At 43.2% G+C, this 25,856-nt stretch overlaps 1 protein-coding gene across 1 annotated transcript; it reads left to right on the forward strand.

Moving 5' to 3' along the window:
- Positions 1 to 1,379: 1,379 nt before the first annotated feature.
- LOC147659389 (ecto-ADP-ribosyltransferase 5-like) lies at positions 1,380 to 25,856 on the forward strand (the record flags this gene model as incomplete). Its single annotated transcript, XM_086951779.1, has 4 exons — positions 1,380 to 1,463; positions 6,004 to 6,091; positions 14,570 to 15,296; positions 25,812 to 25,856. Coding segments are annotated over exons 2-4 (835 nt in total), but the record flags the coding sequence as incomplete, so codon positions are not given.

The raw sequence follows: 25,856 nt of genomic DNA on the forward strand, positions 1-25,856 counted from the left end.
CACTCTGTAGGAAAGAAAGAGATCGGCTTTCAGATTGAATGAACCGATATGTGCTCGTCGATCGGTTTGGATTAACAGAGAGGCAGTTAAAAAACACCAAATTGGTGGTAAAAGTCTGTATGTTCACAATGTGGCATGGCATGCAAGTAGCGTGTTTCCAGTGAAGATCATACATGAGTGGTACCAAAGAACTAGGTTCCCATGGTTCTGAAGAAGAGCCAACAGGGACATGGCTTGAAACATTTTGGTCCATAGGATCGTAGGCACATTATAACCTTGAACAAGCCAGAAAGAGGAGCTTAATAAACAAGCTAGCAAACCAGAATTCACTAGGGCATCAACTCACTAAAATATGGCAAGGCACGAGGCCTGTATGGGTTGCCATTGAGTTATTTTAAAAGTTACCAGACACAATATTTAGCCACATGGAATAACTATTCACATATTATGCTAGATTCAGAACAATTGGTGGTATAGCATTGGAGGCTACCATTGTGTTGGTCCATAAGTAAGACAATGACCCCCTAGAAACTAAGGATTATAGATCTCTAACATAGACTGTAAAATATATGCTAACATCCTCACAAGACTTGAGAAGGTGCGGCAATGTTAATTCACCCCGCACAGACATGGTCTCAGTAGGGCAGACATGTTTTAAAAAAAAGCAAAATGATTGCCCTCTCCCACAATGATTATGGTGCTAGATGCAGAGAAGTCTTTCTACAAAGTAGTGTGAACTTTCCTTCCTTCTATTCAAATTTAAGCAGAGAGCAATGCAAGGATGGGTAGGGGCCTTTGAACAAAGTGCTCCAAGGGAGACTGGGGGGCTGTCTTGTGTCTCCCTTGGCTCCGTAATATAGTCTGGGTTCGAGAGACCTGTCCAACTCGCCATGCGCACTTGACACAGGATTGACCCACGTCTGCCATAGGTATCCAGAGTAACGCTGCTCCACAGCCGGGGGAAAGCTTCTAAAGAAAAACAGCTAAACTAAATTGGTATTTTTAAATTATACATGTGGTGTCTTTTGGCGGCTCACAGTGGACAGTGGAAGAGCTGCCACTGATACAAGTCAAGGTAGAGGGTTCAGGCAGAAAAAAGGGATTATGAGCTTTGGTCAATCATCGGAAAGTATCATGTGAATGATGTGTTGCTTGGAGAGTGGAGTCTTTAGGGCGTTGCTGAAGACCAGGGCCGACGCCTGCTTTAGAACAAAGGAAAGAAGATGCTTTTAGGGCTCCAGTTGGAATCTAGCCAAATCCTGCAATCAAATTAGTTCCTGAAAACCTTTGGTTTGCAGAAACATAAAAGAAGCACTTTCACTTTCAATAGTGGGGGTTGGATGGAGTGTGGGGTGGGGTTCACAAGACAGTCACGAGAATAAAAAGCCTGAACTGGCAAGGAGCAAAGAAACAGACAAGGAGAAGCTCGGTGGACTTCAGAAATCTACAAACTGACCTAGCAGGTAAGGAGCATTATAAAAACAAGACACATTACTGGAAAAACAAGTGAGCGTGTTGGGATTCACGGCTGCCCAATTTCTTGAGTAGCCTCCTTTAGCCTGAGCGGACACATTGGCTGTTGCCTGCAGTGTTTGCACAGTCCGTAGATTCTATTACCTTTTCAGTCTGCTCTGTTATTCGACTCTATGAGTTATTACAGAGTGTACATGTGGGTCTTATAGTGCTATAGAAGTGGATATGGCATGTTGTAGTACATAGGTAAGTGCTTTCATGTGGTATCTAAAAAAGCACTACAGCTTAACAGTGATAGGCAGGCAGACTAAAAGATATAGGGGCATATTAGCAAGAACCTCGTTAAAATTATCGCCGTTTTAGCGGCAGGAAACTGCAGCTAAAACGGCGATAATGGGCTTGCTAATATGCGTTATAGAATTCCAATAGAAGCCCAGGTTAGATGTCCTGCACATCTAACCTGGGCTCCTATTGATATTCTATAACGCATATTAGCAAGCCCATTATCACCGTTTTAGCTGCAGTTTCCTGCCGCTAAAACAGCAATAATTTTAACGAGGTTCTTGCTAATATGCCCCATAGAGAATTCAGTGTCACTCTGAACAGGAAGAGATTGAGAGAGCGGAGACAGATGGATCAATGGATGGATGGGTGGTCAATAACGCGAGAGAGGGGGATGGGCATTAAAGCACTAAGGGGCATAATAGTGAAGTAGTGTGGCTCACTGGTTAGAGGCGGCAGACCCGAGAGCAGAGGACGGCCCGGGACCAGGGTTCGATTCCCGGCGCGGCAGGTTTCTGGACCAGGGTCAGCGGACTCGATAATTCTCTCGCCTCGGTGCCCACTCTGATCAGCGATCACACTCGGCAACTCTGGGCATTAGCTTGCCTCATCTTCACTAACGGCCCCACCAGACCGCCGGGGATGCCTGGTCTCACCCTGGAGATACCCATTAAGGGACCATCTCTCAGGGAAGCCAGGAAGGGTTTCGCAGCGGTCGAAGCGCCTTGGGACCCTACGGGTAAGTAGTGCGCTATATAAATGCCAATACATTTACATTTACATTTACATTTACATATCAAGCAAGGCGCTAACATTATCGCCGCTTTAGCGGCAGAAAACTGCTGCTAAAGCGGCGATAATGGGCTTTGATAATACGCCGTAGAGAATTCCCATAGAAGCCCATGTTCACACCAACATGGGCTTCTATGGGAATTCACAAGGGCGTATTATCAAGCCCATTATCGCCGCTTTAGCAGCAGTTTTCTGCCGCCAAAGCGGCGATAATGTTAACTCTGTTTCTTGATAATATGTCCCTAACTTGTGGTCTGGTACTGCAGAGAGAGAGGTGAACTGTGGTGAGATTGCAGTGAAAATGCCAATTTGACATAGGAAGAGAGAGAGAGATAGAGAGAGAAATGCGTGAGGAGAAAAAGTATTGTAAATCAAGACAGCAAAGCATCGGAGGGTGAGACAGACCTCAAGGGGGAAAAGAGACAAGGGAAACACCACCAAGCAACAGATAAAGAGCACACAAATGGGGGGTGGGGAGAACAAGGATATAGAGAATGGGAAAGGTAGAGAGTGAACGAGAGAGAATGAGGGAGAGGCAAAGAAGTAGAGAGAGACAGAGAGACTAATGTTGAAGTGGAGAGAGTGAAAGAGCCCAGGCACGAGTTAGAGAGAGAGAGAGAATTAGAGCGAGAGAGAGAATTAGAGAGAGCGCGGATCATTGGGTGGTGCACTCTTCCAAATTACACATCTATTGCTCCACCTGTGCTTACTGCCTTGATGTAGTGTGGGCTACTTTTCATTATTTCAAAATTAAATTAGATGCTATTGGATTTACCTTATTTGATGTATTGGAATCCTCTGCAGTGTTCACCACAATGTAGTGGCACTGCAACGCAGTGGATCCTAGCTGGTGGGTGCACCTGAACTAGCTGCTATGTCTCCCCAGTTCTCTGTACAAGGCTTCATTTATCGAGGCACAGTGGTGCTGCGCACGAGTAATCTTGTCTAACCTCTGCCCTTTTGCATTATGCTTTCTATGCAAAATTCCCAAAATTAGTCCTTGTACTGTTTGGTCAAAACTCTTACTGTGGGACTATGGGAACAACTCAAACAAACAAAACGCAAGTGGCTGTTGCTTGCGCCACTTGTTTTTTTGCTCCATTTTCATAACACAAAATGCATCTTAGTATCCAAAATGGAAGCAGGGGCACATTTTCTTCTAAAATATGGTGCTCTGCCAGGTTTGCATCTCAGTTTATTTCGCCTTGGGTTTTCCAAAATCCTGCATATTTGTGTGAAAGGAAATTACACTAGTTTTGCACAATTGTATATCCTCAGCTACGTTTCTGGAGAACCGTACAAATTCCATCAGATTCATTGGATTTTGGCATTTGTTACTCAGTTATGCAGAGATCCGTGTCTAGTGTGTGCGGCCTGACCTTGGTTGTTTTTACTTTGGGTATTGGTATTCATGGATATGCATTTGTAATGCAAAAAAAGAAAAAAAACTACAACCACCAGACTTCTGTTTAAAAAGATTGACTGCATAGATTACTTGCCTCCCATGGGTCTTTTTAGGTTGCGGCTCTAAATCTAAATCTGGCAACATCAATGCCATATCAGGAGTCGCTGGATAGTTTGTGGTAGGTCCACAAGAAGTATAGCACTGATGCAAAAAACCTTGGCAAAGATCAGACAATGAGACATGAGTCAATGGGCTTCCATGCTTGGGGTGTGGCTGGACCTGGGGCAAGACCTTATGTGCTATTGGAGCTATTGACTTTCCGCCATATGGGGTGGGGCATGTCATTCTGCGTACCCTCCCAGAAGTGCAGGTATACAGGGAAATTTGATAGGTCCCACACCCACAGATTATCGTGGCATGCTTCAACATTGGCGACTTATCTAAGGCAGGTGGATACCACCATGGTGGACTCAACTGTTAATCAGGACTTCTTAATAAATGATCCTGGGTAGGAACAGGGAAATATCAGGGAGCATATCCCAGATATTTCCCTGTTAATAATTGGGTGCCCTATATATAATTAAAAACATGTTATGTGTGGATGTTAGATGAAATACAATGATTCATCCATTCTACTAATATAGCCAACATGTTTCAGCCTTGCCAACTTGCCAAATACGGTCTGTGGCCTTTATCAGGTCTGTCATAATCCCTGTCTAATAAGCACTCAGTCCATGTATAATCATGAGGCATAAGGCTCTCATACCTGATAAACTGTATTATAAATCCTTTTATAGGAAGACGTCTGGATCTCCGCACTTTTCTAAGACCATCTATTAAGAACTCCAGATTAGCAGTTGAGTCTGCCAAGGTGGTATCTTCCTACCCCTAGTGTGCATAGGTCACCAGTAATGAAGAATGTTGTGATAATCTGTTGGTGAAGTGAACTCTCTAATTGGATGGTGTGTGGTTTCCCTAACCAAAGCTGTGCTGAGTGCTGTCTATCAGTTCTACAGCTTCTATCAGAGTTCCTTTGCACTTTAGTTCCCTGCAGCACCTGTTCACTTTTTTCCTGCAGCATCTGCCACAGGTAATGCAACTTACAGCCTTGGAAAAAGGGCTATGTTTGCCCAGTTAATAACGTCATGAAAAAAATCAGTGTGTGCCAGAAGTAGTTGAAATAAAAGACCAGGTTTTCAGAGGCAACAGCTCCTCATATTTACATATATAATGTTTTGATTGTTTTGTCTTCAGGTAACAGCAACAACTGATCCATTTAATGATGCCTTGGGTGATTTTATGTGCCTGTGCCTCTGCGCTCATCTCCCAGATATGATATAATATGCCCCAGAGTGTGCCTGAAGTAGTTGAAATAAAAGACCGGGGGCATATTATCAAGGAAACACGATAAATATTGCATTTCCTGCTTTGCACGATTTTGGCCAACGCCGGCTATCGCTGGATTTAATCGCAGAGATATCGCGTTATTATCAACACATATCTGCAAGGCAATTAAAAATCCAGCGATAGCGGTGAAATGCGGAATTATCGCTGGGAATCCAGCGATAAACCTGCAGCGATAGGGGAATCCTTATTGATAGGGAGCTGTGGACTTAGCCGTACAATCCACCTCCCATGATATAGATAGGCAAGTAAGGATTTTTGCAGACGTTGATTACCGGCGATAATCGCGGTTAGTGCAGCTTTTTTTAATCGCTTCGTGGTTCTAGGGCCGCGTTGATAATAGAGCGAAGTTGTGTCTGCGAGTGTTTCTTTGACATGTTAGTCAGGAATGCCTACTTTGCATGTCATTAGCAATATATATCGCTGAAATGCAAAGTGGAAAAAACCGACAGCTAACGCCTGTTATCCTGCGTTAACGCCTGTTAGCGCAGGCTTGTTAATAGGGCGATTAAAATATCACCGCTTTTTCGACAAAAAGTGCCGCAAAAGTGGCGATATTTCCCTTGATAATATGCCCCCGGGTTTTCTGATGCAACAGCTCCTCATATTTACATATAATGTTTTGATTGTTTTATTTTTGTCTTCAGGTAACAGCAACAACTGATCCATTTAATGATGCCTTGGGTGATTTTTTGTGCCTGTGTCTCTGCGCTCATCTACCCGGGAATCTCTCAGGTAAATATTGTGACCTCTGAACCTTTGTGAAACTTGACAATCTAGTTAGCCATTTTGGAATTCACACAATAAATATTGCTCTATCTTTAGAGTCACTGCTTTGCACAGAGAAAACTTGGGCGCTTAGGCGGTTCTGGATTGAGTCTGCAAGCACTGGCCTGGCTCTTCTTGTGGAGAACACACCAGTGAGATGTCTGATGAAGGTATTTGGGGTTTTAGTGTGTGTGAAACCTGGTCTGATTGGAAATGAAATACTCTGCTTTAAGTTCATGGTTGGCCCAAATTTGTAGCAGAGGCAGTGGCACGAAAGGACACACATTTGTGTCTGAAAGCCTTGATAAACTAACTTGATAAACTATTTTGTTGGATTTTCAATTTTGTTTGTGTGTTTTGTGCTATGTATGCCTAATAGGCTTTTAGCAGAGTTGTCACTTTGTAACATTAGCAACGTGGAAAACAGATGCTGGTGCCAGAAAGGCTATTATACTGATACTGTTACGCTGGAAAGCCAATAATGGCAGCATAGCGAGGAGGTGAGGTGGGGCAAGGCAGGGAGTGCGGTGCTTAAGAGGGTAGAACATAGAGGGTTGTGCAAAAAGCCTGTATCCTTAGAATGGAACACGATTCTGGAAGATTTTATTACAAAAGAGTTGTAAAGGAGAAATAGCAGGTACCTGGATGCTACTAGGTCCTACGATTATGCACAGAAGAATATGTAAGGTGTGTCCAAGATGTGATATTGATACATATAAGGGATATTTCTTATGCAAGGAGCTTGCTGTTAGACCAAACTGTGCTTGAATATGTTGTGTTTTTTATACAAGCTATCGACAAGTCCACAAGGTGCATGAGGAGGGAGTGGGGTTATTTCAGTTGTTGTGTTCCAAGTGTCAAGAACCATGTGGGGATTATAGAATGTGTACAAAATGCGCAATGATAATTACGAATGTACAACTAGAGATGTAATTGCAGGAACATTCATATGATGTGCTGTATATGTGTATCATGCACTTAAAATTAATAAAATATGTTTAAAAAAATACTGATACTGTTAACAGCATTCTTGAAGTAGAGCACATCTTGTACAGCAGTCTTTGACGAAACAAGCTGAATAGCACTTTTTGTGTGTTGCGTTGACGGGGAACGCAGACATAGGCGTTTATACTTGCCTCACAGTTCGTAGCAAACTTGTCATCGATTCTGATGAATATATGCAGTCCTGAGTGAGCAATACAGGAGCTGGACTTCAGAAATCCCAGGTATCACGGACTTTTATCTGTGCTGATTTAGTGGCAGGCCATTCCAACAATAGATACTTGAGGTATTAAGTTTAGGGATCTTTATCAAACTCAGCATCCCAGTATACCATATCATTTTTTTTTGGGTACACTCAGCATGGCTCCCCTTTCGGTGGCGAGGAATAAATGTGAAATGGCTTTCCCCTTTTCGTCCAAGTTTTCTGCTAATGATTGAGTAACATGTCAAATTTTTTTTTATATGTCTTGTAAAGGGGCCCGATTTAGAGGGTGCCGTAGAGGGTATTACATTGCAACAGCAGTGATGTACCCTCTCTGCCAGAACTCGGTTTGACTGCCCGATTTATAGCTGGGCAGATTGACGGTAACGGTATGTTGACGATAGAGCCTACACCGGCTCTGTCGCAGACATACTCCACCAACAGCCCGACAGATTACAGCCTATCTAAGGAAAGCCATCTGACCGTCCACCCAATTTAAAGAAAATGGTTGGATGCTTTTTTTTGCCAAAGACAGTAAAAAAAAATTGACCCCACCCACACTATGGGGGAAAACACTCTCATGGTGTGGGGGGCCATTAGCTTTACATTTTTCTAAAACAAGATCCCGTTTTGGGAGTTTAAAAAATGTAAAACTTTTAAAGGTTTGGTATGAGCGTCTGTCACCAATGATGGATGCACAGTCAGCTTTTCAATGGCTTTGTATGAACCACCGTGACTCAGAGCTTTTATTAACAGAACAGGCAGATGAAAAACACTACCAAATCCTTTACCTCACCCACCACATTTCACAGAGGTTTGTGAAGTTTCAAGACAGTGTACTCCATACAGGCATCAATTAAGACTTTATCTAGGCAGGTAGCTTTAGCCTTTTGACCTGTTCTGTTTCCTAATTATGTTTAACGCCTTCGGTGCGGCGGACAGCTCGTTGATGTCCTCTGCACTAACTATGCAATGTGAAGCACATCAATGGGTCGTCATCCTGGGGTGAGAATTTTGAATTGGCTGCTCTTGTGAATGGGGAGCCAGTGTAGCTTCCTGGGATGCAGTGTGATGTGAGTGAGGCGTGATGCGAGTGCTGTGTGGGAGGTCGAGTATGACTCTTGCTGTGGTGTTGTGGACGGTCGGGAGTTGGAGCAAGAGTTGTTTGGATATTCTGGCATTGAGAGTCTTGTTGTAGTTCAGCCTGCTGGTGATAAGTGCTTGCCTGACTGTTCATCTGGTGTTCTGAGGCAACCATTCGAATATCTTTCGCAGCATGCGTAGGATGTGGAAGAAGGAGGTATACACTGTGTTGACTTGTGCTGTCATGTTGAGCTTGTCATCTAAGATGATCCCTAGATTTCTTGTGTGGTCTGTGGGTTTTGTTCCAACTCCCAGTCCACGAGGTGGAGTCCCGTGGGGAGGTATTGTTGCCCAAGACAAGTACTTCTGTCTTGTCAGAGTTCAGCTTCAGGCAGTTGGTTCTCATCCATTCTGCTGTCATGGTCATGCAGTTGGTGAAGTTGGTTCTGGTGCTGATTGTCTTGTCCGTCAGGAAGAGGTTGAGTTGGGTGTCATCGGTGTAGGAGATGACAATGATGTCTTGTGATCAAAATAATGCTGGCGAACAGTGACATGTGTCTGTTGAAAAGGGTGGGACTGAGGGAGATCTCTGTGGGACACCTCGTATCAGTTTCTTGGTCTCTGATGTGAAATGTGGCAGCATGAGGAAGGAACAGATCCATTTGAGAGCAGATCCTTTTTGCTAAGCTTGTGGAGACTTCTGTTGAGGGTGTTGTGGAAGACAGTGTTGAAGGCCGTGGAGAGGTTGATGAGCATGAGGGGTGCTGTTTATCCTCAGTCTAGGATGATTCGAATGTCGTAGGTGGCCGCAATGAGTACAGTTTCACTGCTGTGGTTCTTTCTGAATCCTAATTAATTGAGTGTTGTCTAGAGGATGGTGGAGTTCGGGGTGAGTTGTGAGATGCTGGTTGATGGCTTTCTCAATCACTTTGGCTGAAAAGGGGAGCAGGAAGACGGGTTGGACGTTGCTCGGCTGATTTGGGTCGGCTGTGGGCTTCTTGAGGAGGACATTGATTTCTGTCAGTTTCCATTCATCCAGGAAAGTGGCGGACCTGACGGAGGTGTTGATGATTTGAGTCAGGTTTGTGCTGGTGGGTGATGTTCCCAGGTTATAGACCTGGGGGCATGGTGCCATTGGGGCCCCTGTGTGCATGGTCCGCATGATTGCCGCTGTGTTGTTTCTGGTGAGGGGTGTCCATTCAGTTAGGTGGCTGTCATGGTTGGTGGTGGGTAGGTTGGCGATAAGTTCTCTGAGGTTGGGTTGGTGTGCAAAGTTGCTGTGTCGTGTCAGAAGTTGGATAGGTTGTTTTAGAGTTGTTGAGAGGCAGCGATGTTGTTTCCAGTGGTTGAGGGAGAGGCAAAATCCTTGATGATCGAGATGATCTCCTTGAAGCTGTTGGAGCTTCCTTCGATGCGGTCTACTAGTGCTTTTTTCTTGGCATCTCTTATTTGCTAGTGATAGTGTCTGAGTGCAGCCTTGTAAGTAATTCTGTTATCGTGGGTGGCTCTCCATTTCCTTTCTAGCTGTTTACAGTGTCATTTGGTGTCTCTGAGGTGTTCTGTGTCCCAGCTGACCTGCTTGTTTAATCTACTATGCTTGTTGGTGTTGAATGGGTGCGAGGGAATTCATGCAGTTCTTGATCCAGTTATCGAAGTTGTTGATGTTCTTGTCGAGGTTGTCTATTGTGCTTGGTTGATCCATGGTGAGGACACTGAGCCAGTCTGCTTCTATGATTGTGCCCCGCCGGAGCTTGGAATGCTGAACCTGGTAGGGGTGTTGACTTATAAAGAAAGGGAATCCATTTCTTCCAGAAAGCAAATTCAGAACTGCTGTTCATTCCCTCATACTTTCACATCTGACTGGTGGCAATGACCTGCTTCATGACCTTCCAGACACCACTTTGGCACCCCATAAATGCATCTTAAACACTGCAGCACATTTCATCAAGGGGCTAAAGAAATATGATTACATCACCGCCATCCTGATGGACCTCCATTGGCTCTACTTGCTGGCCCACACAATTTGTAAAAACAGCTGCATCATTAACGAAGCCATCGCAACCAGTGCCCCTCAATATCGCACAGTTAGGCTGTCCTTCTCTGGTGGTTCCTGGCACACTTACAGCAGGACACCTTGAGACTGAGAAGCGTAAAAAAAGAAAAAGAAACGCTAAGGCAGCAGACAGCATCCCCATAGCCATCAGCACTGTGCCAGTGCTGCCTCATTTTAGGAAAGAGTTGACCCTGTACAGTACTCCACTGCATTTTGGTTAGGTTCCGCTAAAGAAATCAATCATCAATCAACCAATCAATCAATCAGTATTTTATATCGCTCAGCACTGTCACTTCAAGCGGTATGTGGGTGCTGTGAATGCGATGTCTCTGTCGAAGAGGCAGGTCTTGAGTTTTCGATGTCAGGGGTGAGGGTGGGGAGCTGGGTGGTGGGAAGACAGAAACGGCAGGAGGAGGGAACCGACGGGAAGAGGGAAGAAATGAGCAGAAAAGGGCAAAATAAAGAGTGAAATGAGCAGAAAGAGGCAGACTAAAGGTTAGAAACGAGCAGAAAGAGGAAGAATGAATATCACAAACGAGCATAATAGAGGTCAGAAACAAGCAGAAAGAGGCAAAATAGAGGTCAGAAACAAGCAGAAAGAGGCAAAACAGAGGTCAGAAGTGAGCAGAAAAGAAGGCAGAAAAACAATCAGAAAACAAGCGCAGGAGGCAGAAACTGAAAGTAGCAGAGAGGACCGGACTGTAGGCAAACTGGGCAGGAGAACTATCGCAGGGGGAGCTGGCACGAGGACATGCTCAATAAAACGAGCAGAAAGAGGCAAAATAGATGTCAGAAACTAGCAGAAAGAAGAAAAATAGAGGTCCAAAGCAAGCAGGAAGAAGCAAAATAAAGGTCAGAAGGAGCAGAAAGAGGCAAAATAGAGTACAGAAACTAGCAGAAAGAATAAAATTAAAGGTAAAAAACTAGCAGAAGGAGGAAAATAAAGGTCAGAAGTGAGCAGAAAAAGGCAGAAAGTGAGCATAAGGAAGCCAGAAAAACTAGCACAGGAGGCACAAACTTCCAGTGACTGCTGCCACCAAGTAGCACGGGCGGGCGTGGGCAGAGAGGGGGAATAGAATAATACATTAAAATGTGATTCACCTTGCAACCAGACCGAAGCCCCGCTCTTCTGTTCCTGCTTAAAGCAGGAAGCACAACTATGAAATGGCGCTCAGATGATGACAGGGAGATTGTGCATGTTACTCACCTGGCTGTACATCCCAGTGGGGAACACACAAGTGCGCATGACTGCTTGACTGGCCATAGAGGGCCGGCCAAACAGTCATGGGCACTTGAGTGCCCACAACTCCTCCCCTTGCTGGCTGTGACGACCACCAAGCCCTGCCCTGCCCTGTAAACTTGCATAACAAAGGGAAAATGAAATGATAAAAACGTAGTGTTATTATAATTTTATTTTTCCTTTTTCCACTGCAAGAAATGCAGTGGGATGGTGCTCCTCCACCTTAGCGGAGGAGCCGCCACTGCAAACTTCCCCCATGACAAAAAGACATGCACACATAGATGCATGTCTTTTTACTTAGCTAGGCAAACGTGACCCGGAGCAGAAACAAAACTAACGGGATTTAGGAGGAGAAAGGTGAAGAGGGAGCCAAGCTGGGGAAGTTTTTTTTATTAAAGGTTTCTTGGCTAGGCAAGCATGTACTGCTGGTGTGACACAATCCATACTAATAATATAAAGAGACAGCCTAAACCTTTGAGGCGGGTAAACTCAAAAAGTACAGCACCAATCACAACACCCAATACAGCGTTGGAAAGGGCAGTTGCAGCAGAAGGACATAGGCTATGCAGACGCCCACCATATACATTTAAAAGGTAAAAGAACCGTGCCAGCAAAGTAGTCCCTTGTGGGCGTGTCTGCATTGTGCTGTGGGCGTATGCTGGGGGCGTGACAAACGCTGGGGGCGTGTGGTACGTTCCGCCCTTCACGCCATGTCTTTTATCGTGTGCTAATCCCACCCTGCTCCCTTTAAATACTCCTGCACCCCATAATCATAACCTACCCATACTCCTTAAAATACCCCAACACCCTTAAACACTAACCCATCTTAACCATATAAATATACCCTGTACCCCAAAACCCAAACCTATCCCTAAACCCTAAAAATACCCCTGTAACCCAAAACCCAAACCTAGCCCCGAACCCTATAAACACCCCTGTACCTCAAAACCCAAACCTACCCCTGAACCCTAAAAATACCCCTGTACCCCAAAACCCAAACCTACCCCTGAACCCTAAAAATACCCCTGTACCCCAAAACCCAAACCTACCCCTGAACCCTAAAATACCCCTGTACCCCAAAACCCAAACCTAGCCCTGAATACCCATGTACCCCAAAACCCAAACCTACCTCTGAACCCTAAAAATACCCCTGTACCCCAAAACCCAAACCTAGCCCTGAACCCTTAAAATACCCCTGTACCCCAAAACCCAAACCTACCTCTGAACCCTAAAAATATGCCTGTACCCCAAAACCCAAACCTAGCCCTGAACCATAAAAATAAACCTGTTCCCCAAAACCCAAACCTACCCCTGAACCCTAAAATGCCCCTGTACCCCAAAACCCAAACCTAGCCCTGAACCCTAAAAATACCCCTGTACCCAAAAACCCAAACCTAGCCCTGAACCCCTAAAATACCCCTGTACCCCAAAACCCAAACCTACCCCTGAACCCTAAAATACCCCTGTACCCCAAAACCCAAACCTAGCCCTGAACCCTAAAAATACCCCTGTACCCCATAACCCAAAACTATATCTGAACCCTTAAAATAACCAAACACCCCAAAACATATACCTCAGTACCCCAAAACATATACTCCTATACTCATACTTACCTTATCCAAACGTTTAAAAAAAACATGCTTTTAGCATTCATGCATTTACAACGAATTTCGTTATAAATGTATGCGTGGTAAAAGCATATAAAATGTAATGCCATGTGTTATAACGGCATTGCGGAGTCATGGTACTTTCGTAATGAAAGTATGCGGAGTGATGGTATGCGGAAAGAAAGTTGCGGAATAATGGGTGCTTACCCTCCCCCGGTAAGTACATTGGTGGCACAGCGGCCCACATCTCCAGCAACATACTCGTATTTTTTCACCACCGATTTGAAAAATGCACAGGTCTCTCTCATTGATGGCCAGCACTGACATCCTCTTTTAGACACACCTCCCGCCACCAGTTCTAGAATTGCGAACTTTAGAGCTGGGGAGCTACGTTCGAATCTCGACATCAGCTCAACATCCTGTGATTCCAGGCAAATCGCTTGGTCTCCCCGTGCCTACCAAAAATGAATGTGTTCTTCTGTAATGTAAATTGTGCTCATGCCATGTTTTCGAGTTCGCGCTATATAATATTGCAAGGAAAAATAAAGTAGGGAAATTCGAGTTCACACACTACTGAACGCGCACTCTTAAGTGCATCAGCAGTGCACTGTGAATCGGAGCATTTCCCAGGCCTGTCACAGATAAGAAATGCTATCAAAACGAAATCCTACAAAACAATATACTACTGGCCGGCAGCAATTCATACCCGGACAACGTCGGGACGGGCTGCTAGTTACTCATAAAGGAAGGATTAGGAGAGGAGGTAATGGTTAATGGTGCAAATGAGCCCAAAGTACAAAGGGCCACGAAATCCAATGGCAATGCAGTGAAACCGGTTAGGGAACATCGTTTACAATGCGGGATTACATCGCGATGCCATTACATCGCGGTTTTTACAACGCAAGTCGAACGCAAGTCGTTACAACGACTTGCGCTGGATGGCGCTCTAGGACAAGGAATAGTATAATTTACTATCCAACACCTTCCCTACTGTACAGAGACTGGAGTTGAAATAGTAAATTATACTACTAAGTCCAGCGCCCTCCAACGCAAGTCGTTGTAATGACTTGCGTTGTAAAAACCGCAATGTAATGTACCGGGATGTAAATGTATGCGTTGTAACGTCAAACATCAAACCGTTTAACATGCTGATACTTACAAAATACAAATGTTTTACTTACATTTGACATATTTTAAATATATTGTGCTCTCGCAATTACCTTTTCATGGTGATTTTGCTGTAATCTCTTTCCTGCAGGCAAGTGGAACCGTGCTCGACATGGCGCTTAATTCCTTTGATGATCAATACATAGGCTGTGCTGATAAAATGGAGCACATAATAACATCAGACAGACTGTTAGAAAAAGAACTGTCCATAAATAGCAAGCTGAAAAAGCAATGGGACAGTGCAAAACAAAAATGGGCGGAAAAGAAAAACAGCGGCTTGCTGCCTGATCTCCCGAAGGGATTCAAGGACGAGTATGGAGTTGCACTGCTGGCCTACACGGCTGAAGATGGTGGTATTTACAAGGACTTCAACACCGCTGTCCGGGAAGGCGGACGGTCTACGGTATATTACATGAACAATTTTCATTTCAAATCCTTGCATTTCTACTTGACCAGAGCTTTCCAGCTCTTACGAGAAGACTGCAAAATTCAGGCTAAGGAGGTCTACAGAGGAGTGGATCTACAGCATGAGCCTCCCAAGGGATCAGAAAAGACAATGAGGTTTGGTCAGATTACTTCATCTTCATTGGACAAGGTACAGGAAGAGGGCTTAGAGACAGATTCCTTCTTCACCATTGGAACCTGCTTTGGAGTTCTGCTGAAGAACCTTGACAATGATGCTAGTGAGTCCGTGGTGCTGATTCCAGCGAACGAGGTGTTCAATGTGACCAAATACACAGACACAGAGCAAGGCCGCAGATTTGTACTAAACAGTACACAAAAGACCTGCAGTTACAATAACTGTGCATACTTAAACGGTAGGTATTGAGTGACACCCTGTGCCTGTATGTGTGAAAAATATCCATGTCAAAGTGGCATCATTTATTTTTGTACGGGTCTGTCTGCATGAACCACGTAGAACCTGTCCTAAGACGTATTTACGGAATCCTTTAAATCTTAAAGTTTGGCAACATTAGGCTTCGATAGAATCACACAAAACATGACGCTCCCATATGTATAGATGTATGTGGTACCTCTGTGTGGCCCCACCTACCTGTTCACATTGCCAGAAACTCTCTGGTCTGTGGATTCATGTAGAGACTTTGTCTTGCAAAAACTTGATTTTATTTCATACTAAATGCTGATATTAAACCTGTTTCTAAGACACAAGAAGGTCTGAACAAGTGATTTACCCAACTTTAGGACATTTTGTCCAAACCAGGATACCATGATTACTGTCTAAGTACACAAGAGCCGAAAAGATAACACTAACCCGCACCTCCTTGCTTCTGCCTTTTGCTTTTTGGAAGATAAGTGCCTCATCTCCAGATACCTACAAAAGGCATGCAAAGGCAAGATAGCATTTTTTGTTGTTTTATATAGTGAGAACTTGGCTCAAGGGCATTAGAGACCTTTCCAAGAGAACCTGACTACATTACACATTTAGAGCATATGAAGTCGTAGGGGGGTGGTAATGTAGCCCACTGCATTCCTCGAACCACAGTTTAGAGCAACAGATGAGGGATGTCCCTCAACTGACTGCCTTTGAATTACCCACTACTAATTCCTGACTGCTGGGCAAAACAGACAGGTGCTAAAATTATCTTCTGAGGTGGTCCCTTTAATGGGTGGGCTGAATCATCCAAATAGCAGGCAGCGGATGGCCACATTTATGCATGAGCATCAGGACCCAAGGTCCCTCCAGGGAGGAGGTTATTGTGATTTATGGATTTCCTCTATTTGAGGTGGACCTCTTGGCTTTGTGCTTTCAAGGAAATAAAAAAATGCCTAGCTTCCTTAATAGAACATTTCTGATAATGTCGGTGTTGTTTTAACCTTCTGAATCTTTTTCTCAAAGATGTTTTTCATTTCCATTTCCTGATGAAAAAGGCCTTTGTTTAGTACATCTTCATCTACCTAAGTTAGGGGATGACTTAGAATTTAAGAAGCATACTTGTTTTTAATGGCGATGGACTAGCCTCTCCGCCTAACTGAACATGGCGGATATACTGTTAGATGACCCTAAGTGTGCAAGAAACTCTTACTCTGTCACTGACATACTCCTCCGACAGCCCGACAAAGTAAGGGCTGTCAGAGGTCTGGCAATTCGACTGCCCACCTGATTTAGAGTTGGATATAAAATTACCAGTTTGTACTATCCTTACTACCATGAAAAACCTGGAAGTAAGAGACAGTGAAAGCATTTAAACGACCATCACCCACAGGGAGAATCGCATTGAATGGGGCGGGGGGTCCTTTGTTTTTTCGAAAACAAAATTCTATTTTGCAATTTTGTTTTTGAAGGAACAAAAACAAGTCAAATGTTCGGACGGAGACATCCACTAAACATTTAACTCATTGACAGTAACCACAGTGACGGCGGTTCCTTCCAATGAATAGAGGTGTCCGCTCTGCCATTGTATGTCTCTAAATTCAGAACACGGCTACTGCCTCAGGGCCACCTGACAGAGTACAATCTGTACTCCAAGCTTTAAATGAGGTCCTTAGTTCTCTCTGTTATAGGTTTATAAGTAAATTCCTCAGTTGTCTTGCTTCACCCTTATTATATTGGCTTGGCTTGATTCGGGAAGGCATCTACTTCAGAGTCTTCGTCTTGTACATTTTTAAGCACCTCTCTTTGGTTTTGATTTAGTTTTTCTGATCAGTGATCTTTAGGGTGCTTCAATACCTATGTGGTTTATTTATGCTTTTGTTCTTCCACAATTGCACTGGTCTTGCTTCACGAGTACTTGAAGCACTTAGCGGGATCCCAACAATACACAATTGTATTGACCATTGTCTAGCCTCCAGGATGTCAGTCAAGCGGAGAACCTTAGAGGACGATTTAGATATTGGTGGAGAGCATGGACGTCGATTCACCAAAATGCCAGTGGTAGTGAAAGTGACCTTACTTGTGACGCATAAGACAGTAAGAGACATCACGTGACTTTTGACCTGAATGACCTCATGATAAATAAAATATGTCACTGTAAGTGACATTATTGAAGAAAACCTAACATGTACAGGACTAATAAAAACACAAAACCACTACTAAAGCTGATTACTGTCTAATCTTGTTCACAAACTACATATCAACTAGTTTACTGCCATGATATGCTAGAAGAAAAGTCTTGACATGCCAGGGGCCAAGCTGTCATCTACACAGATACGAGAATGAAAAGAATGGTCCATGACTCATTCAAAGGGAACTCGATTCAAATCTGTATAATCTGTGTTGTGTGTAAAACTCCAACACTGGTATTTAATCCCATGTAGAAGCCACTACACTTATGCAATCAAAAATACATTATCGATACATACACTGAATGTAAGAGAACAAAAACACTGACGTGCCAAAGAAGCAAATTTCATCTGCAATATATTTATTCTAAATGTTAGACTCAAATCACAATTTTTTACATTTGGTAATAGGTTGCATAAAGGGAGAAGGAAAGGGAATTTGGGAAGTGCTTGTGTGGGACAGGTAAAAGTGAGGATCACAGGTTTAAGAATAAACAATTAAAATTATTCTAACAGTTTCTAAAGCTCTACCTGTCACCCTGTCCTACATTCTGAAGATGCATTTGTGCATGATTGATTCGAATGCATTATTGTATAAACATGTTCTATAATGGACAGGTATCTCGACGCTTGTCTTCTTTACCAGTCTATTGTTAGAATTATTTGAATTGTTTATTCTTAAACCTGTGATCCTCACTTTCACCTGCCCCACACGAGCACATCCCACATTCTTTTTACTTTTCACTTTAAGCAACCTATTTCCAAATGTATAAAATTGTGATGTGAGTCTTACATTTAGAATAAATATATTGCAGATGAAATTTGCTTCTTTGGCGCTTCAGTGTTTTTGTTCTTCTAAATTCAGTGTATGCATTTATAATATATTTTTGATTGCATAAGCGTAGTGGCGTCTACATGGGATTAAATACCAGTGTTGGAGTTTTACGCACAACACAGATTATACAGATTTGAATCGAGTTCCCTTTGAATGAGTCAAGGACCATTCGTTTCATTCCCGCATTGTACCCAGATCTGGTGACGATTTTTGGGTTACCCCATTATCTATAATGGTGATCTACACAGATACAACCTTCATATGCTCAACATACTCATAGGCAATTACAGACACAAATGCCAAGCATGTCGCAAATGCCCACACGACTCTTGATTAGCCATGCATAAACATCATATGACCAGCCACACCAAACATAGCCTGAATTTCAGCCTCACACTATTAAAGTGTAGCTGCATATGCCACGTGCAGGCTCTAGGATGACCATGTCACTCAAAGTCATTATAAACACTGTCTCCAGCCCTGAACTTTTTACCTTTGGGTATGCTAGTGCAGTTGGCTCAACTGAAGTGAACCAAGACTCTACCAGATTAGATTAGATATACGAAGGCACCAGACTGGAAACGTGGTGTCCTGCCATCTTGAAATTATTTGGCTAGGCCTATGCATTTTTTAATGGAGAGAGGTGCCAGGTAGTAAAGGCTAAAAGAAGAAGAAGTACACGATTCTCCAAGGTGAAAGAGGGAAATGAATTAAAACTACCAGATTATGGCCATGACAATCCTGTGAGGACACATATACAAACGCCTTTTAGTTAGGGAAGCATTCGGAGAAACCAGGCAGTACACCTTTACAAGCAGCACACAAACTACATAGAGATGGCAGGAATGCCATTTTAATTCCTTGCCCGCTGCACCCCTTTCTCACCCCAACCATGTTGCAGAGGGAATCATGAATGAGGTTCTGTACTGTTCTCACAAATCCAAGTTCCACTGTGGGTGGATTGTTACAAAGGCTAGGATCTTTCTCTATGTTCACTCTCCACAACAGACTTTTTACTATTTACATTCCTTACTGAGCTTTGCATACTGCTGCTATGCTAGGTTAAATCTCTATGCAGCCCATTACAGGCCTATGCGAAACAATCCCTGCATTTTACTGTGATAAATCAGCAGACCCCTTTCCTGTGCATAATCTGCACAGAAAAAGCTGCATGCTATCTGCAGGCCTCCCAGGACTGTGACAAATCTTTTGTCCCAATACTGCCCTCCACAACCCTGCCTCAAACATAGATGAAAAGCTACATAAATGGTTGACTGCAGCCACTCTAAATCACCTCACTTCTGTGCCCCTACAGGGCCGGCCTTAGGCATGTGCAAGCTGTGCACCTGCACAGGGCCACCAAACCCCAGGGGCCACCACACCAATATATATCCTTAATATATTTATCCTCTGAGGATGGATACATATTTGTGTGGCGGCCCCTGGCAGGGATTTGGCGGCCTCCGGCTCAGTTCCACTTCTAAACACCCTGACCCCCCCCCCTTCTTTACTGGCCTCCGCGCTCTCCCCCACCCGGACCCCCTCTTCCGGGGCCCCCTACCTACGCTCCCTGCCCAGGGCCACCATGACCCTAGAGCCGCCCCTGGCCCCTAGCTCCTTTGAGCTACAGACAGCAGCAGCTGGTATCGCTCTACCCCCATAGAACACCTCAGACCACCCTGGGGTTATGATCAACTCTATTTACTGAGTCTCAGGTACGCCCACCCTTCACCCACAGCATTGTATCTTTTGGCTACACCCTGCACCCTCCAGGTGCTGTGGACTGGGAGGCCTGGATCCGTTTCAAAGTTCCAGCATTTGAAGTGCAACTTGACTCCAATTGCCTCTTTAGTTTTACATAGACTTGAAATGTGTTATGAGTTAATGCAACAATTATCATAATTTATGCAGTTAATTAGTAGAAGAAAGATAAAAGGCTGCAATGGTTCAAACACATTTTTAAATCATGTTTTCCACACACACAGTCCCTTGCTGTGACAGAAACACAAACCATGAACTATGGCCAGTCAAATGTTGCACATAATAACAAATGTAACAACCCAAGGGAAGCCTGATTAAGATGGGGGCCAAGGGGGCTATGGAAGTGGGTGGCTAGGTGATCTGATAAATTGTAGCAGTTTCCAGGTGCACCTGTTTATATGGTATACAGTCCAGACACAGGCATTTTTGTTTTAGAAGAGCTAAAAGGAAAAGGATCCTCTTTTATTTACGGCCTTTGTGACAACAGCGGCTCGGGTCGCAAGGTCAGTGCCTGGGGACAAGAAAAAACACTGGCAGCTAAGGGACCTGTTGCTTCACCACCTACTCACTATGTTTCAAACGGAAGCTGTCCACTTCGAATGACCAACTACCAACTGTTCTCACATTAGATATATTTAAACACAAGCGAGAGGCAACAAAGCAGAGTAAACATGAAAAAAACTGTACATGAAACAACAAAAGACAATAAGACTAATGGGTCCTTTGCTTGTGTTTGTCTTTTAATCGTGACCTATTTTGAAATAAATACAGACAAGCACAGCCAACGCGTTTCGCCTAGTCACAGGCTTCCTCAGGGCAGAAAAATATAAACCGGTATGGTGGGCAGATCTGGACAAAACAACGTTGCGAAAGGACAAACAAAACATCCAGAGTACTCTTCTTGTAAAACTCAATTGGTTTGCATCGTTGCACTATCGTCTGGTTTGAAAATTCAGAGTCTAAGGAACACATGACACTTGTAGGTGTCATGGAATAGGGTGCGCTGTGGATAAGACGTAATAATGAGGACAAATCTCAAAAGTTCTGATTCTTTAAGAGTGACAATCCATGTTGTGCTATGCTCAGCAAGAGGCTCAGCATACGGATTTCATCATGCAGATATGCGACAAAGTGACAAGCCAGCGGTCGCAGTTGCGACCTCTGGCAACTCCTAAATGATGTCCATGGTGGAGCGGGAACTCCATTGCAACAGTGTTGGCATTCCCTCTCCACCAACACAGTAGTCAGCCCACCCGACTTAAATGCAGGCGGACCATAGGTTTGACTTTGGCAGTGACTACCCAGTTACCGCCTTAGCCAAGCTCTACGATGGCCTGAATTGGTTATATGTCCATCTGACCAATATGGATGGACTGACATATTTACTGTTTGTTACCACCAGGCAAACCATGGCAGTAAGGGACAGTAAAAAACATAAAATACCCTCCTGGCCATGAGAGATGAAAAATAAAATTCCACTTTGGGATGTTCTTTTCGAAAGCAGTTTGATGCAAGGCTCCGTCATGTTGAGAGAGCCCTGCACCAAACTGCGAAAAGCAATGACAGGAACCACAGTGACAACAGCTCCTGCCAATGCTTTAGGAATGGCTGCCAGTGTGCCGTCATTTCTAAATTCTGCAGGCCGGATCAGTTTGCTGATCGGACCTGTCTGTACTGTTTCTGTAGTTTTCGTGAAAAGGCCATCACAATATGAGTTTTCTCCACAGGGTTAGACAGCTCTTCCCCCTTTTACTGTCTCCGGTATAGATTCATTCTTAAATGATGATCTTTGTCTGGGCCTGGGTGTGTAGGTTTTGTTTACCTGGACACTCCCAGAGGAAGGTGTAGGATGGCATATGGCACCGGGGGAGTTATAAGTCCAGATGACCCATACCCAGCCATATTTATCACCACCCTTTGTCCCTTTCCTGAGCAGAGTGTCAATTTCATGCTTAAATTAAAGTTGGCTTTGCTTGCCTGATATATCTCAGGTTTATGACTTGAATAAAATGAGTCAATGCCACGCTATAGCCAAACAGTCGCCCAAACATCATGTCTGTGAGTATTACCTGAGTGTTCTGTATTAAATTCCTCACCACTCAATGAAATAGTGATTTCAGGCATAGGTTTACTGGTGCTGGCACATGTGGACTCTTGAACAATTGTACATGTGTAGTATGTGAACTATGCGCTGTTTTGCTAGTGTGCATTCCCTGAAGTCAACATGGCAGCCCAACTGTGGAGAAAAGGACCTCAGAGACAACTTACGTCAAATCAGAAACAAGTGGGATTAATGTATGCAGTATCTTCAATTAAATCAATGTATTTATTTTGCACTAGGTGTAATTATTAAGTTGTAGTTTAGGACAAGAGTTTGACGTCAGCAGTGAATACATGATCAGAGCGATGCTGGAGCTACTTGGCTCAAGGCATTGCCTTTTCCTCATCAAAAACAGGCTTTCCCCTTTGACTTTTCAGTTCAGTTGTAACTCTAAATAAGAGAGGGAACTCATCCTCTGCTGGCTCCCAAGTAAAAGGAAATGCATTTAAGAGTTTAATGGCCTTTTTATATGCCAAGGTGTTTCAGTACTCTTTTTTTAGTCTGGCTGACGACAGCTTTAGCTGCCTCTTTAAAGCTCATACCATCCATAGCAAGAGAGGGACAATAGTTCCATCGCCGAATATGATTGGTTGTTGTGTCATTCTCATGTGTATCAGTCCACAATACAGGAATGAACTATAAGGGGTACCTCTAATGAGACCTATATTGCTTTTGTCACAAGAATTTATCAAAAAAACATTTACATAAGAAAGGATGCTATAGACAGAGGCCAAGACTTGTAAATATTTTTTGTCTTTTTGAGTTTTACTTTTTTAGATATTTACACATGTATACATTTTATTTTATCTCATAACAACACAATCAAACATTGATAAATATTCACTATACATTTTATAGGTTTCAAAAAAAGTGCAATTGAAAAAGTGTGCCCCTAACAGTGTCGTGTCTTGCTAACATACATACTCTCACACATACCTTTCATACATCTACATGCACTATTCTCTATAAAAAATACATAGAAACATGGAAACAGGACTTTACATAAAGAAATTATAACCCAAAGGTGCATATGGTGGTTCACTGTTGGTACATGAGATTAGAGGTTCCACCAGTTAATCATTGATCTGTGTATTATTGACCAGTCCTTAGTACATTGTCCAGATCTTTTTGGATAGTACGGTCTACGTACGTTTCGGTGATAGTATATGGTTGAATCACCTTCCTCAGGGCCAGGATAAATAGACAAAAAACTGACATATTAAATGGACCAATATACAGAAGTTAAAAAGAAGGGGCAGTACGTTTTTTTCACTCTGAAAGTAAAAGAAAACATCTTTAAACATTTATACTCATTCTGTTGGTTTGCATATTACTTAGTAAAATACATTAAATGTAACATTTTACAACATAGCATCCTATAAGTGCAATAGTCTAATAGATCAGTCTATTATCAAGTATCTAAATTTAAGAGACTGCTATAGTATAGGATCTTTTAAGATCTTTCTAAAGACATAGAAATGTGAGAGGAAAGTTGAAAGCTAACCTATAGGGTAGAGCATAGAGACACCCTGTGAGGTCTTAATAATAACAAATTTGAATGCCTAGTTCATTCCTGTCTCCCCCCTCTGGACCTAAAACTAATTGGGAGAACTCTTCTTTCTTTCTATCAGTCCACAATACAGCAATTGTTTTTTGTAATAGCCATGTTGTAAGTTTTTTTTTACTTTACCTACATGTGGTCATTTATACATAAAATGTATTGACTCACAATCCGGAAGACCAACAACTCTTGCATTTTAATATAATGCCAGGCAGGAGGTAGCCCATTTGCCGGATAGTTTTCTGCAGAATTGTGATCCCTTAAAGCTCTTGCATTGCAACTGGCCCATATCGGGCTTCAAAAAATGGTCAAACCCAAAAACAGACTCAGCAGTAGAGTTGGCTTCCCAGCACTAGGTGAATTGGTGGGGTGGACAGTCAGCTAATATACCCACTGTAAAACCTCTAACTATTCGACCCTTCAGCACCTGTATGTCCAAAGATACCCCACCTCACTCATGGGAATGCCTGGCCTAGGCAAACATCAGGACTACTGGCAAACTGATGTGTTCCATCGCTAAACCACCGGTCTTCCATGGTGCAGCTTTTTCCTAAACTGGGAATGCAGAACAATTGTTAGCTTGGCAGGAACAATGGCTGTGACAAAGACCTGGACAAAGGAAGAGTCGCTGCCTTCCACAAGCAGCAGGCGCCTTTGTGTATTGTGCAAGATAATAAGGAAACTGCATAGATTTTTGGTGTATACACTAGCTCTCCTTTCTTGTCATCCCAGTCAACATGTCATTAGCACTAGCAAGTCCAGAAAGTCTCGCCCACTCCAGACATCCTTTTTCTTCAGCACTGTATACACCTCATCTAAACCCAATGTCATGAACCCCCTCAAGCTCAACCCCGCCAACAACTAATCCCTGCTACTCAACAAGGATGACAAGCAACATCTAGCTCAAACCTGGCTCAGCAACATGAACATGGATGGGTTCAAACCCCAATGTTTACCCATAAATCCAATGCAGGTCACATGGATTTACCCTGGTAACTGACCTCAAGGCACATCATGAAGAAAACCACGATTTCCTAATACCAACTATCTCTACTAAATCAATTAAAACCATTTCTTCAAGAAAGTGACTTCAGGGCTGCTGCCTAAACCATCATACTCAGGACTGTTGCAAAATACTCCCAAATTCTGCACTGGCATCCTACTCACCACAACATGCCTCATCAGTGGCCTACAGAAATATACCCACATCATTCTGATCCAGAAGGATCGCCACTGATTTCCCTTGTCAGCCCACACTATCATCACTCATAGCTACATCATCTACAAAGCCATTGTGACCAGCCCCTCCAGCCACTTGGCTGACAAGCTAACCATCATGAGTGGCTTTTGGCACGTCAGCATCCAGGAAACCATTAGAGTGGTGAACAATAAGTGAAAATAATCACAGCAACAAGCCTTCTCCATCTATACACTACCCAATACTGCCTGAACTGTGATCTAACTTAGGAAAGAGCTGAAGACGCACCTCTTAAAGGAACACTACATCACACAGTTATTGTCTACTGCACCTTTCAGAACCCAGCTATACCTCGAATCACTCAGAGAATGAATCTTTGTTTGTCACTCTGTACTGTATTCTGCTGTCTTTATACAACATTTACACCATACAAATTCTGCATCCATACATACATGAATATGTTTAGATATAAATTAATTCTATTTTTGAATATTAAAATAATTTATATAACTGTATAGATTGTAGTGATGTGGGAGGAAAAAGCATGATGAAATAGCGCCAAAATATTAGGTTAGCGGTCTGTGTCTACAGGAAATAATCTGAATCCCAAACAAGGTGCTAAATATCTGAAGGTCACTCCACTGTTTTAGTGAGTGTGACAAGATTGGGGTGCCCCTTATTTGTGAACACTTTAAACAGAGGCATCAATGTAATAATTTTTCATTCCAAGAGTGAATTTGAAAAACTGCTCCTTTTGGAAAAGGAAGCAATTGTTTGCATTGAAATCCATATCAATTGTCTAATTTGAGGTCTTACAGAAGCACACATTTTGAAACCTGCATTATTTTCATTTCAGGAAAAGATGCCAAATCATCGGTACCAAATTGCATTTACAATACTG

This window comes from Lissotriton vulgaris, unplaced genomic scaffold (genome assembly GCF_964263255.1).
Source record: "Lissotriton vulgaris unplaced genomic scaffold, aLisVul1.2 SCAFFOLD_2264, whole genome shotgun sequence".
NCBI lineage: Eukaryota > Metazoa > Chordata > Amphibia > Caudata > Salamandridae > Lissotriton > Lissotriton vulgaris.